We start from the raw sequence: 14,180 nt of genomic DNA, 5'->3' as shown, positions 1-14,180 counted from the left end.
TACCTGACTTTATATTTTACACTGTCTTACAGTTAAACTGTACATAAATTTACATTGTGTTATGGAGAGTGAATGTCTAGTGTTGTATTAAATATTCGGAGAAACTCTCCAGAGTCTCTGCACCCTTTGACTGCCCATGATCTAGTCTTGTGCCTGTTCTCCAACGTCAGTAGGAACTGACATGAGGACAGATCCATAAAAAAGATTCATAATTTCTTCAGGGTCCTCAGTCAGCACCTCTTACTCTTTGTATAAACAGCTCTCTCAAGGATGGGATTGCAAGCGGCATTAGTGCATTAAGTGCTTGGCATGTAGCAGCAACATTGCAGTTTGCTTGAAGACCAAATCTGAAATTTGGCTACAGCATGTAACAATTTGTGGAAGGAGATTCAGCTACAGTGAAACAACTTCACAACATACGCTGTGATCAATTAGTTCAGGTTCTGAGCAGCTCCGTGATCCACCTGCTGAGAAATGCGATTCATAATTTGAAAAGACTGGCTGTCATTCTAACAGGAAAATCACTAACCAGTAACCATTGGAAAAGTAATTTGTTCTACAGCATTAAGCTTAAGAACATTGTCAGCTGTACACCAATAACTGCTATACTACATACAGTGTGTACGACACACGGCCATGACAATTATTGTCTGTTCAGAGCTGAGGAACAATGTAAACAAAGACCAGATTTACACACACTCCGGCTAAGACAAGCACCTGATGCTACACCTCAGGGCTTCTTTAATATCAGGACCTCTGCTAAGCCATAATGTGGGGGAAATTAACACAGTCACCTTGTAGTGGAACATAGCCCCCTGGCTGCAGATAACCAGCTGTAAACGAGATGAGTTACAGGTAAGCAGTAGTACTCTGGTCAGCGATATGGATTCTTCTACCCCAAAAATGTCAAAAACAGCAGACTGAGCAAAAAGCAATGTTGTGACAGCAAAAGAGTGAAGCCGCATGACTTCATATGAGGAAGCCACTTACTAGACACACACACACACACACATGTAGGGTATACTGTACCCCTTATGGAGCCCGCTCATTCACTTCTATGGGAAAAATGCTAACACTAACTGTGACAACCTTTACCCCCACCCTGCCATAACCATAACCATATGTAACCAAGCAAAATAATATTTTTTGCATTTTTAGTTTTCTCATAGCAGTCACTGATTTTTATCAAATAGAGTTTTCCCTTATGGGGACCAGGAAACCGGTCCTCAGGGGGGGAAAAAAATTGATATTTACCACGTTATGGGGACATTGTGTCCCCATAAGGATAGGTATACCCGCTCACACATACACACACACACACACACGCACACACACCAAAAAGGTGCTCCCCACAAGGTCAAAAAAACAGGTTTTTTTATTACATTGTGGGGACATTTGGTTACATGACACGCATACATACAATTGCACACTTAAAAGAAAGGACTCACTGCTAGACAGTGCAGGAATTTTTATGTTTAATCTGTCATTATTAGATTCCACCCAAAAGAGTTGCCTGAAGGTAACAGTAGTCAGCAAGAGCTTCTCTTATTTTTATTCTAGACACTTCTAACACATCCCCATTCCTAAGCAGGGCTCATTGTGTCTCTGTGTACAGATCTGAGGAAGAATTTTGAGGAGGAGCCACTGGGTAAAGAGGTAGCGCTGGACCAGGAGGTGCTGTTACGCTGCCAGCCCCCAGAGGGCGTGCCCACCGCTGAGGTGAAGAAAGGGCAACAGACCCGTTCCGAATTACTCCACACCCAGTCTTATATCAGTTGTTGAGTTACCCATTGGTTTTGCTTGTGGCGACATCTCGTGAGAATTTCTATTACATCTTAACACATCGAGCAGAATCAGATCTGGAGTTCAAATCTGTCTGCATACAGATGTTAAGGACATCAGCCATTTATTATTGCTGTTTGCACTGACTATTCTAAGCTGTTTGGCTTCCTTTTAGGTTTAAAGATTAATGACGAGCAGTATTAACAGACACACTATCTGTGTTTTATTTATCTGCCTTTAAAATATTTTATCTTGCAAATGATGTTGCGTATTCCAATGTCTGATGTCAAACTGGACTCAGGCTATTAATATACAAACATATTTACTGTACTCTAACTACAGAAGTGCTCAAATAATACAGTTATGCAATACAGAATAATGATGTCACATTTCAAATAAAAAAATCATGGTAAATCCAGCAGTCTTTAGGTGTGTTTTTAATTATCTTAATGACATGTAATCTCCAAAAGTATTGCTGTAATATCTATTGTTTTAACTTGCACTGTAAAAAATGATTTTCTTAATTCTCCTACTTCATCATTATAATTACTATTTTTGACATTATTGTTGCCAGATATACATCTTTCCCTGCAGATTGTCTTAATAATCTCCTGTAATCCATTTCCAGGTGGAGTGGCTAAGGAATGAGGAATTGATTGAACCCACAAATGACCCCAATTACTTCATCACCGTGGACCACAACCTGATCATCAAACAAGCTCGGCTAGCAGATACAGGGAACTATACCTGCGTGGCCAAAAACATCGTGGCCAGACGCAAGAGCTCCTCAGCCACCATCACTGTTTATGGTAAGTGCTTCTGAAGCTCGGATTTCCACAAGAGTTCGTCATAAAGTGTTTGCGTTAAGTACAACGTGATGGCACATAATCACATGTGAAGCGAGCTTTCAAGACAGAAATATTACACTGACACACTTCACATAAGTAATACTGCTTACTGGCCCAATTCCAAATCCAATCCCAAATGCAATGAGTTCTTAATGACACCCATTTGTTATTATGTAATCTTCTCCATGGTGACAAATAAATGTTACAAAATAAAGGCTCGATGGATAAGAAGCTAAGAATCCTACTCAACAGCTGGTACAGAAAAAGAATAATTAATTAATTGAATTGATAGAAGACTGACCTTTATCAAAATGCGCAGAAAAAGCACATGGCGTATTAGTGACAGTCCCAGGGAACAGAATATATTGTGTACATATCGGGAGTATGCAAATTAGAGACGGTAATTACAAACAACAGAGTCGTGAAAGCACCTTTTCCACAACAGGTGAGAGGCAACAACTGGTGTTTTTGTTGTCAAGACTTACATTTGTTTGAAAACAAGCTAATACCTTTTCAGAAATGTTTAATTAAAGAATTTAATATAACAGCACCAGGAGGTTTATATCTTTAGCTAAATTTTAGGTACATATTCACTGGGGTGGTGACATGCAAGCTGGTGCCCGTGGCCATGAATTCAGTGCTATGTATAGTAGCAACACACATAACGCTCAGCTTAGTTTGAAAGCTACGTTAGTCAAATGCAAATATGACACATCACATTGTTTTAAGCTGCTGCATCGCACCTCAGGGGTTTGGGGTTTGAGTCTTTGCCCCGGCTCTACGTGTTTGAATCTTGCATGTTCTTCTCGGGTTAACCTGGGATTTCCTCCTGTGTCCCCCGCCCACCCCCCCAAGTTCAAAACCATGCTAAAATAAATTATAATGGCCAAAGTGTGAGTGTCTGTAGCTTGCTATAGGTTAGCACCCTCTGTTGGGTTATTCCTTGCCTCGTACCTGTAGGTTCTGCACCCCAGCGACTCTGCATCAGGCAAGTGGAATTGAATGGATGGATGGATGGATGGATGGATGGATGGATGGATGGATGGATGGATGGATGGATGGGTGTGTGTGTGAGTTCATTATTTTGTGTTATTTATTTTAAACATATTCAGTCCATGAAGTTGCCTCCAGAACTCGATAATATTGCCTGTGAGTTGCCCATTACTGTATTCTCTCTGCAGGCATTGGCTGAGCTGTCTCGATTTAGTAACTCAGATTTAGTTTTAAAAACCATAAAATGTATGAAATTATGTCTAATTTATGACTATTGTAAAAATGAATTGTAGCCAGATTGTTCCGAATAAAAAGAATTGCTGTTACTCTTCCCTGAAGAATAATTAGCCCTTTTTGTAATAGCACTGCTGTTGAAATTGTGATTTGTTAATGAAACCTTTGCAAAGTCCTGTGCTACCTGACTGTCCTGTGTGAGGTTTGTTTTGATTGCTTTGCTTTTTAGGGTCGATCGAAAGTGCCCAGATATGAATTTTAACGAGACCCAATTGATGTGGCCCTCTGTGGTGGTAAGGAGTAATCAGGGGCAAAGGAGCAGAGCGATTTAACTCGCAAAGGTGGGCAATCAGTTACAAAAGGGACAAGGAAATGATTGAGGGAGACCATAGGGAGATCTCGGAGGAAATTAGCAAAGCACTTCGCAAAAATACAGAGTAAACCAGACTAGTGATCAGGGCTCCGTGGCTACTAATCTACTTGCTGATGAGTGGAGTCTTGTTACAGGGTGCTGCTTAACGGGGAGGGTTTAATTGTTCTATGCAATTTTCTAATGATTGCTTCCCAGTAATTAAGCACTATGTGTCTGATTTCAAGTCCTGCACAAAATAATTTGGGTGGAAAAAGAAAAGAGAGCTTCTGCAGAGTTTACAAATGTCAGCCTCGAATGTGAGAGAAATTCCGCATGGATTCTAAACCAAGATTCTGCTGATTTTGGGTCTTGGCCTAAAAACAAGTAGATTAATTGGATCTTTTTTGCAACCAGCATTTTCCTTCTGTAAGTACTAGCAAGCATCATGACAATGAACACGTGTGTGTATGTGTGTCCAAAGAGGTGACTATAGGCCCATCAGTAATGTTCAGAAAACCTATCCTTTTCCCTCCTCATCTTAATCACCCCCATTTCTTCACTGTGTACCTTATTTGCTATGACTTATATTATCACTATGCAGATATAAAATAATGATGTACACAGTAGTAACTATTTTATGACAATATTTTTTTCATATTTGTCTAAATCAGTAATTATCACGACATACTTTAAGCCATTATTTTACTTAAACATTTAATGGCTAATTTTTTGCTTAATAAACCCATATAATCACCTTTAAATAAATTCAGAACATTAAAAATACAAGCTGGGCTGCAAACTGAAATCTAATCTGACGTCTAAATGAACAAATCATGCAATAATACAACAATAAAACATCATAGCGTATGTTAGTTGCAATGTTGTTTTCTCTGCCTCGCTGCACCCTTCCAGGGAACGGGTTTGACGTTTGTGGTAGAGCTGTCACCCATCCCGTTGTGAAACATAAAATGCTGTGTCCCATTTTTAACCAATATGGGATGTTGTTTGTCCTGCTGTTTGTCCTGTGTTTCTTCAGCTTGAAATTGGGAACCTTAATTGCTGGTGTTCATGATTGTAAAAACTCACATTCTGTATGTTCTACTGGATGCCAGTGCTTCAAGTAGTGAAATAAGTTTGCAGTCTTTCCAATTTTAGTTTTTGGTGTAGTTCACAGTAGAGGTCTGTATTCCCACAGGGTCAGTGGCAGCGGAGTACAGCACGGGACAAATTTTCATTTTTGAATGCAAGACGGGGGCGGGAAGTGACTGATATGCCTGAGAGAGCGGGAGAATAGAAGTGACTTGCAGGGTCCTGCAACAAGAATTCAAATGTATTTTTTGTTATCATATGAAACTGTTATTCATATTCGTGAGTGAACAGAAAAAATGTCTCAGAACAAAGGAGAAATACGCTGCCTTGCCTAATTTGGTTTTTGCACAGCCTGTCTATCCTGGAACGTTCTGAAGGACGATAGCATTTAGCAAGTTCCACATCACTCTGATGCTAATGGTGGCAGAGCAGTACGGAAATATTTAACGCCTGAAGACGTAAGTGTCTGCTTAAGGAAAGGTGAATACAAAACTGTCAAACTAAGTAAGGGGAAATTAGATATTTGGCAGTCCTTTTCCATTGTAACCACAATGGGATCTTCATGCTTTTTTCCCCTTGAGTGAAATACAACAAAGTGTGATCAGACACTGGGCACAAATTTGGCAATTTAGCACTAAAATGCAATGTAATTTTGAAGGGCCAGACTGCACTGACATTCACTGCAAGTACGAGTGTAAAGGGTGTGTACGCCAGCCAGTATGCCTGTGTCTGCTGTCGACTGCTGTCACTGCATTTGCATTTGACACCTGCACCAATTTATTCTGCGTCGTCTTTTTTTCCTTCTTCTCTTCGCTGGCGACTGATGAATAAGGATGAGGTAGCACTGTAGCTGGTTGCCGGAGTTTATTTCTGTTTTCTCAATAACAAAAAAACTGAAATTAATATACCTTTTTTTTTTCTTTGCGCAACACCATATGGACAAAAGTCTTGGGACACACCACTTAATCATTGAATTCAGGTGGTATAAAATCAAGCACCTAGGTATGCAGTCAGATTTGCAAACATTTGTGAAGGAATGGGTCGCTCTGAAGAGGTCAGTGAATTCAGGCGTGATATTGCACGCCACCGTTGTAATAAATCAGTTCGTGATGTTTCCTCCCTTCTAGATGTTCCGCAGTCAGCTGTTAGTGATATTATTGCGAAGTCGAAGCTTCTAGGAACAACAGAAACTCAGCCACAATGTGGCCGACCACAGAAAGTAACTGAGAGGGGTCGCCAAGAGCTGAGGCATAAAGTGCATACAAGTCGCCAGTGCTCTGTTGACTCAATAACTGCAGAGTTCCAGATGTCCTCTGGCATTAACTCCAGCACAAAAACTGCTTCATGGAATGGACTTCCGTGGCTGAGCAGCTGTATGGCAAGCGTCCGATAGAGCGATGTAAAGCACGCCACCACTGGGCTCTGGGGCAGTGGAAACATGTTCTGTGGAGCGACGAATCACACTTCTCTGTCTGGCAGTCTGATGGATGAGTCTGGGTTTGTTGGATACCAGGAGAATGTTACCTGCCTGAAAGCATTGTGTCATTAGTGCTAAGTTTGGTAGAGGAGGGATAATGGTATGGGGTTGTTTCTCAGGGGTTGTGCTGGGCACTTTGTTGCACTGAAGGGAGCTCTTAACACTTCAGCATACCAAGACATTTTGGACAAGTGTACGCTTCCAACATTGTGGGAACAGTTTGGGGAAGGGCCTTTATGTTCCAGTATGACTGTGCCACGGAGCCCAAAGCAAGGATCCATAGAAACATGGTTTTGTGAGTTTGGTGTGGAAGAACTTGACTGGTCCACAAAGAGCCCTGACCTCAACCCCATCAGAGACCTTTGGGATGAACGGTAATTGCAAGCCAGGCCTTCAAGTCCAACATCAGTGCTTTACCTCACAAATGCTCTTCTGGATGAATCAGCAAAAATTCCCACAGACACACTCCAAAATCTTGCGGAATGTTTTCCCAGAGTGGCAGCTGTTATAGCTGCAATGAGGGGACCAGCTCCATATTGATGAATATGGATTTAGAATGTGATGTCATGAAAGTTACTGTAGATGTTATGAGCAGGGTGTCCCAGTATTTCTGTCTATATAGTGTATATAGTCTGCCCGCTCCCTGTCAATGGCTCTCTGTCAGCTGAGAAAAGCACATATACAACATAAAACCCACAGAAAAACCTTAACCAGAAGCACATATTAACTCACAGTCACATGATCACACACTCAGAATAATAATTTATTAATAATAATTTACACTATACAAATTTTACATACTTTGTAAGAACAAAAAATACATTTTCGACTCAACTGCCAAAACATTACTTACCAGCTCTTAAGCTGCGCCACGTCACTGACAGTCTTGCTGCCATGACGATATCTAACAAAACCATATTAACCTTAATAACATTCACAGGTTTACAAGAAATTTTCTTCTGTACCAATCAGGATTCGGTGAAGTTATGAGAACCATTTCACAATGGTCACGTGTGCAAATCAAAAGTAAGAACTGCGTTAAAAATGGATTTTGTTTGTGCAGACCTACAGCCTGTTGTTGGAAACATTGTTGCAGGTGAAATATGCCTATATGTATTCCTAGCCTACTATTATGTGAAAAAACGTAGCCTGTTTTATCTGTTAAACATTGAATGTAGCCTGTTTGTTGAGGCTTCATGTTTGTCTTTATTATTAATGTAAAAATAAGCATAAAGCAAAAAATATTTTTCCTTTGTGGGTGGTAGCGAGACATTAAAGGTAAGAGTGGGACAAACTATGACAAGCTTTAGCGGGAGCTACACAGAATCTTGCAGGAGTGGGACTTAAAATTCTGTCCTGCGCAGACCTCTAGTTTACAGTACACAGCATCTGCCTGTTGCTTGAACGTAAACTGCAAAAAAGTACTGCAATTCCACCAAACATCTTTTTACCTTATCCACAATAACAATTTTTTTTATCATGATCTTACCAAAACAGTAACATATGAACACTGCTGTGTTTTGTTGAGTTATAGATTGTTTGGTCTTGAAAGACTACCATATGATTGGTTGGAACTGCATTCATTTCAGTGATGTGCTATCATGCCAAGTTCCTTAATGACAGTTTATCAAAGTTTCAGTTTTTTTTGTCGTTTATATTACGATAAGTCGATATATCATTTATATGGGCCAGCCCTAGTATACAGTTCATCTTTACTAGCGATTATACTAGTATTATAATTAAAGAATAGTATGCTTTTACAGCACAGGACTTACATAGTTACAATGTACTGGCATCCTGAATAAGGTGTATATTTTTCAATGTTGCCGTTGTCCTCACCTTGACGCAGGATATTTATCTGTTTCTGTATGATTCTGCATGGGTGTTTTTTTGTGGTTCAAATGACTGCGATACTGTTCTGCTAAAACTGAGGAAGGTTAATCTCCAGAAAAGCCGATGAAAGTCTGAGTTGAAAACCAGGTATTTCGTCAAAGGTAGCCTTCTTCAAATAATAGTTTAAAATGAATCCATGTCGTTGATATGTCTTATGTATGCAAAAATAATGAAATCCTTCTGATGTTACTGATCCCAGCAACACGCTTGAGGAATTATTTCCTTATTAAAAGTTTTGTGATCATAGCCCATTCTTCCAAAGGTAAAAGCAGACTGACGTTTTGAAAAGTTTGCATTTATTGAACAGAAAATAAATAAATAAATAGATATTTTAAGAAGAATTTTGCATTCAAATTTCTATTCTATTAAAAAACAGTTACAAAATAAAACTGCCCAAAATAACATCCCAGCTTTCAGTCCAGGCTTTCCATGCTGCTGGTGAATGCAGCTTAGGAATATGTACACGGTGTAACTTCTACATGCTGTATGGATATCTACAGCCAATGTTTATAAGAACTGGACTGCAAATTTGTGCTCCTTGTGTATTATACAGCATCCCCAGTAATTATTTCAATGGTAAGACCAAAATTAGACCAGAATTCTATAGGCGGTAAAATAAAACATAAAATGAAAAATGAATTCACCAAATCAACCCACAGAAGAGTAATGTTAACCCGTAACTCTGTTTAGCACAATTAGTCATGTGTTTGCTGACCCTATTGTGTCTATAATAGGCTTGGGCGGTAATCTTTTTCTTTTTTGTCTTACCTTCTAGACATTCCACCCTAGTACATGGTCTGTGACAGTATTATGATTTCTTTTTTTTTTTATAGAAGGAATGAACGTAAATTATGTAGGCTACTGTAAACTCCGGAATCAGAGATAGTCTAAACGGGCTCGTCAGTGAGGAAGCTGGGAGTTAGAGTTAGGGTTAGGGAAAGGTGGGTTAGGGTTAGGGTTAGGGAAAGGAGGAGACACCTCCTTGTTAAACAGTTAAACGATCAGATTTACTTATTAACACCACAGTCACTGCCCAATCCGTGGCCACATGCACACTAGGTTTCACGCATGTTGCGCATGCTGCAACAGTTCACAGCGCATTCACTGCCCGTTTTGTTTTTGTGGCAATACCCTACACATGCTGGATAATCTTTAATATATTTGTTTCAGTTCCAGTCATTGCTAACACTGTGCAGTATAATACACTGCATCAATCCAGCATCTTAGCATATCAGCTTCTTAGAAAGAGGAGCGTCTGTATTTCTTACGGCATTAAAAATAATACCTTCATCATACTGCCCAAGCCTAATCACTAACCCTTCTGGATAGAGGCTCCTGCAGGATTCAGTGCATATTTTGCAGAACATTTCTGCCCTTTTGTTTTTTAGACACTAGTGTTGCTTTTACCTGAAAACAGCTGGTAGATATTCCAGGGTTGCTGTTGCAAAGTTTTCTGGAAGGGACACAGGAGAAGCCTCCCCCGTCCTCCAGTGACCGTCAGGTAATCCTGGCCGCTCTGTTCATTTCCCTCCCCCGCATACTTATGGACAGTCAACGGCGGCTGGTCCACGTGGACAGGGTGGTCGGCTTGCAGCGCTACCTGTGGCCGAGGTTGGCAGAAGAGGAGCCGAAGCTGCACCAACCCTACCCCCCTGAACGGAGGGACCTCCTGCGAGGGGCAGAATGTCCAGAAAACCAGCTGCACTGCACTATGCCCAGGTAACCAGCAGGCATGCAGTCATGCCCCTAATGGCGCCGTTAGTCTGAATAACTGCGGGGGCAAAGGCATTCTTATTCTGTACCAAAGACAAAATACAAGGGAGGAGAAATTTGCTGTGGAGACCATATGCGCAGAAGAGAAACAAACCGTTAACTTTAAACTCATTTCCCTTGATTTTGAAACGATCCTCTCCTACAGAAATGATTACATTTTTAATAAATAAAAGCCTTGGGCAACGCTAATGACATGTTGAGCTAAGTCAGGGCTCTCCATCAAAAACAATTAACACAGGAGTCTCCAACGCCTGTCCTGGAGAGCTACTATACATTTGATTTTCTTTCCTACCTAGCTTCTGATTAACCGCATACAGGTGTGGCTTATCAAAAGACAAGTAGGACAGAAAACCTACTGGACAATAGCTCTCCAGGACAGGAGTTGGAGACCAGGCCCTGTTTGAAGGAGAAGACAAATGTCACTTCTTGATGTGATAATTTAAATCTGCACTGAATCTGCATCCCCTAAACATCGTAAATTGTGAAGTGACTGATATTAGCTTTTCTGCTGTAGGATGGACATAACTGGAACTTGCTGAAAAACATGGAGTTGAAAATGTTTAGTCATACAAAAGCTTTGCTGACCAGTAGGTAAGAATGTTCAGTAAACAGGCAAGGAAATTGAAACCTTTGTTGGTCTTAGTCCCAAGTGAGAAGATTTATCCACTTAAGCCCATCTCGGCTTTCATTACAGAAGTGATGGAGCACATCTAAGACAGGTTCAGCCTGTGTAATTTAATAAGAACCTGACCTAACATCACTCTTTAAGTAAAAAGACTCAAAATTACAATGCTTGGTGAATAAAAATAACAGAATTTGAAGAGAGCTTGACATGCTACCACTGGGATTTCTTGCATGGATAGATTTTGGAGGATTAGGGCAAGATTTTCACACATTGAGGTGACTATTAGGGGTAAATTTAGTGGTACATGTGGAGAATAGAAGGTCTGGGATGCTGGCCGTACCATGCTGTACTGGGAGCAGACTGGCCGTACTGTTCCATGCTGTACTGGGAGCAGACTGGCCGTATCATGCTGTATTGGCCGCAGACTGGCCGTACCATGCTATACTGAAAGCAGACTGGCCGTACCATGCTGTATTGGGAGCAGACTGGCCGTACCATGCTGTACTGGGAGCAGACTGGCCGTACTGTACCATGCTGTACTGGGAGCAGACTGGCCGCACCATGCTGTACTGGGAGCAGACTGGCCGCACCATGCTGTACTGGGAGCAGACTGGCCGCACCATGCTGTACTGCGAGCAGATTGGCCGTACCATGCTGTACTGGGAGCAGACTGGCCGTACCATGCTGTACTGGGAGCAGACTGGCCGCACCATGCTGTACTGCGAGCAGATTGGCCGTACCATGCTGTACTGGGAGCAGACTGGCCGCACCATGCTGTACTGGGAGCAGACTGGCCGCACCATGCTGTACTGCGAGCAGATTGGCCGTACCATGCTGTACTGGGAGCAGATTGGCCGTACCATGCTGTACTGGGAGCAGACATTCTTATAAGTTTGCACTTTGTGACACATCTCCCCAAATTTGTTTGAGGAAGGGAATCCCTGTAATAAGATTCTACCATAGAGGTCTCAGCCTTGGCCGCAGCGCTGAATCCGGCTCTTTCTGTGGAACTGGCCAGGTTGTGCACCTAATAAGAAAGCACCTTACTGCTGCTGCTGGGATACTGTACCCCCCCAGGAATCTGACCCTCCCCTCATTTGTCATTGCCCAGAGACATGGTCCGACAGCTGCAGCACCTAAAAATTACCTCCGAGAGTTCTTCCCAATTTATCAAAACACACTTCCTGCCCTGTGTTGATATAAATCATTATTTACAGACTAGAGGCGGGTTAGTGGGCAGGAATCAGGCTCACAGAATGAATAGGTAGGTGGGGAGGAATGCTCTTCCCCGAGACAGAAAAGCTGTCCTTTGAGAAATTGCTTAACTTTACTTAGATATTGCTTCCATTAGAAATAAATATAAATGCTGACTGTCATGTGAAAGGTGCTGAATGTAAGAAAGATCATCCACCTTGAAGCATTAAATAAACAATTGTTCATAAATATCGCAGGAATCATGCAGTGCAGTTAAGAACCCTATATTTTGTGATTTCTGTAAATGAATCAAACATACATGCATTACTGTTCAGGGTTCCTTTGTATAATAGCAGCTTTGTGGACTTGCTTATCCATTGTTCCTGTGTCTCCTTTTCTTCATCACTATTGCAGTTTAAACATAAACACAGAAGCCGCCCTTGTTCATTGAAATTGGCCCTAGACTGAAATGGGGTTGCATTCTTTGGAAAGTGGTAGATTGTTATCAGCATTTTGATTCTGTGTCTTGTTAAATATGCAGTGCTTTTCCATATCGTCAGCACTGCAGTGATACTCCTCCACTTTTATTTATGTTTGTAAAAATGGTTTCAGCAATTTTGACTGGAAAAAAAGCATTGGAGAAATTCCAGCTTTTATGTAGTGTTTTCCCTAATTTACACTCTTAGATGCCTGTTACAGTGTGCAATGATCCGTAACAGTTTTCTTCTATACTGTTGTCTGAATAACGATAAACTATCATATTTTTGACACATGATTTAATTGGATGAAAAGGCCATGTTTTGAAATAAATAGCTGGTTGTGGACTCTGAACGTGATTTATAGACAAATATTGAATTAAAGTTTACATATGTGTGTTTGTATTTGTGTGTATGTACGCTCATATACATGCACATCTATCAAAGGAAGAAAGGGATTGCTGCATTGCCGATTAAAGGTTTCATTCAAACATATTTTTCTTCCTTGCAGAGCCTGATTGTATATTTTTAAGTTGGTACATTGTTATCTTACCTAGAGCTGTATGTTTAAGAAACCTTTGAACGTGTATTATTTTTAAATTAGATCCTATTAAAATTCATTATATCAGATAATTCATAAAGAATCTGAACCAGCAGAGATTTAACATTTACTTGATTGATTATGATGAATCACGTTGATTTGGCATCTTGTCCAGAGTGTACCTCAGCATTGTGGCCTATGTTACCTGAGATAAGTTTTAAGAATTGTTTATTTAATATTTCTAATACTTTGAATAATGATAATATTTTATTTCAAGGGTGCCACATTTCAATAAGGCTACTCATATAAGGAGTTTATGAACGGTTTATAAACTGGTTATTAATTAGGTTGTAACACTTTGTAAATTATTAATAGACAGTTTTAAACAAGTTGTAGCACAATTTCCTTTTTATTAATGAGTTACTACCATTTACAAGTGGCAGAAGGGAGCCCTGTTGTAAAGTGGTACCATTTTAAATATTGGCCAACAATATTTTCATTATATGCCAATATGGCCAAGACTGACACATTGGGCTGATGCCAGTATTTAGATTATTTACATTAGATTTTTAATGTATATCAGTTGTTAACTGTATCACATATCTCTACATAATGTTTTTTCCATCTACATAATGACAACATCAACAAGCACAACAAATACAACAATAATAATAATAATAATAATAATAATAAGGAGAAGAATTGTGAGAGAAAATTTATAAATCTATATTCTGAGTGGAAAATAGTCGGGATTCATATTTCACCCCAAAATCGTGCAGCCCCAGTCAATATTGTATTGTGGTGAGAAAAGATCAATTTATTGTTCATAAAAATGCATTGATGAAGCTGACTAGGTAGCTAATTACCAGTCTGGTCCTGCCACCTCACGTACATGCCAGCCAG

General features: G+C 40.3%; 1 protein-coding gene across 3 annotated transcripts in view; it reads left to right on the top strand.

The window, feature by feature from the left end:
* The window catches only part of unc5a (unc-5 netrin receptor A), a 197,416-nt gene that overhangs the window by 128,977 nt on the left and 54,259 nt on the right, over positions 1–14,180 (top strand). For 2 of the 3 annotated variants that reach the window (XM_049029098.1, XM_049029097.1), the window contains exons 4-6: positions 1,616–1,719; positions 2,411–2,591; positions 10,220–10,387. In XM_049029098.1, coding sequence (XP_048885055.1) covers positions 1,616–1,719; positions 2,411–2,591; positions 10,220–10,387 — 453 coding nt within the window. The remainder of the gene's footprint in view (positions 1–1,615; positions 1,720–2,410; positions 2,592–10,219; positions 10,388–14,180) is intronic. The other variant, XM_049029099.1, reaches the window with a different exon arrangement.

Source organism: Brienomyrus brachyistius, chromosome 10 (genome assembly GCF_023856365.1).
Source record: "Brienomyrus brachyistius isolate T26 chromosome 10, BBRACH_0.4, whole genome shotgun sequence".
Classification (NCBI taxonomy): domain Eukaryota; kingdom Metazoa; phylum Chordata; class Actinopteri; order Osteoglossiformes; family Mormyridae; genus Brienomyrus; species Brienomyrus brachyistius.
This window is presented reverse-complemented; position numbering and strand designations above follow the sequence as displayed.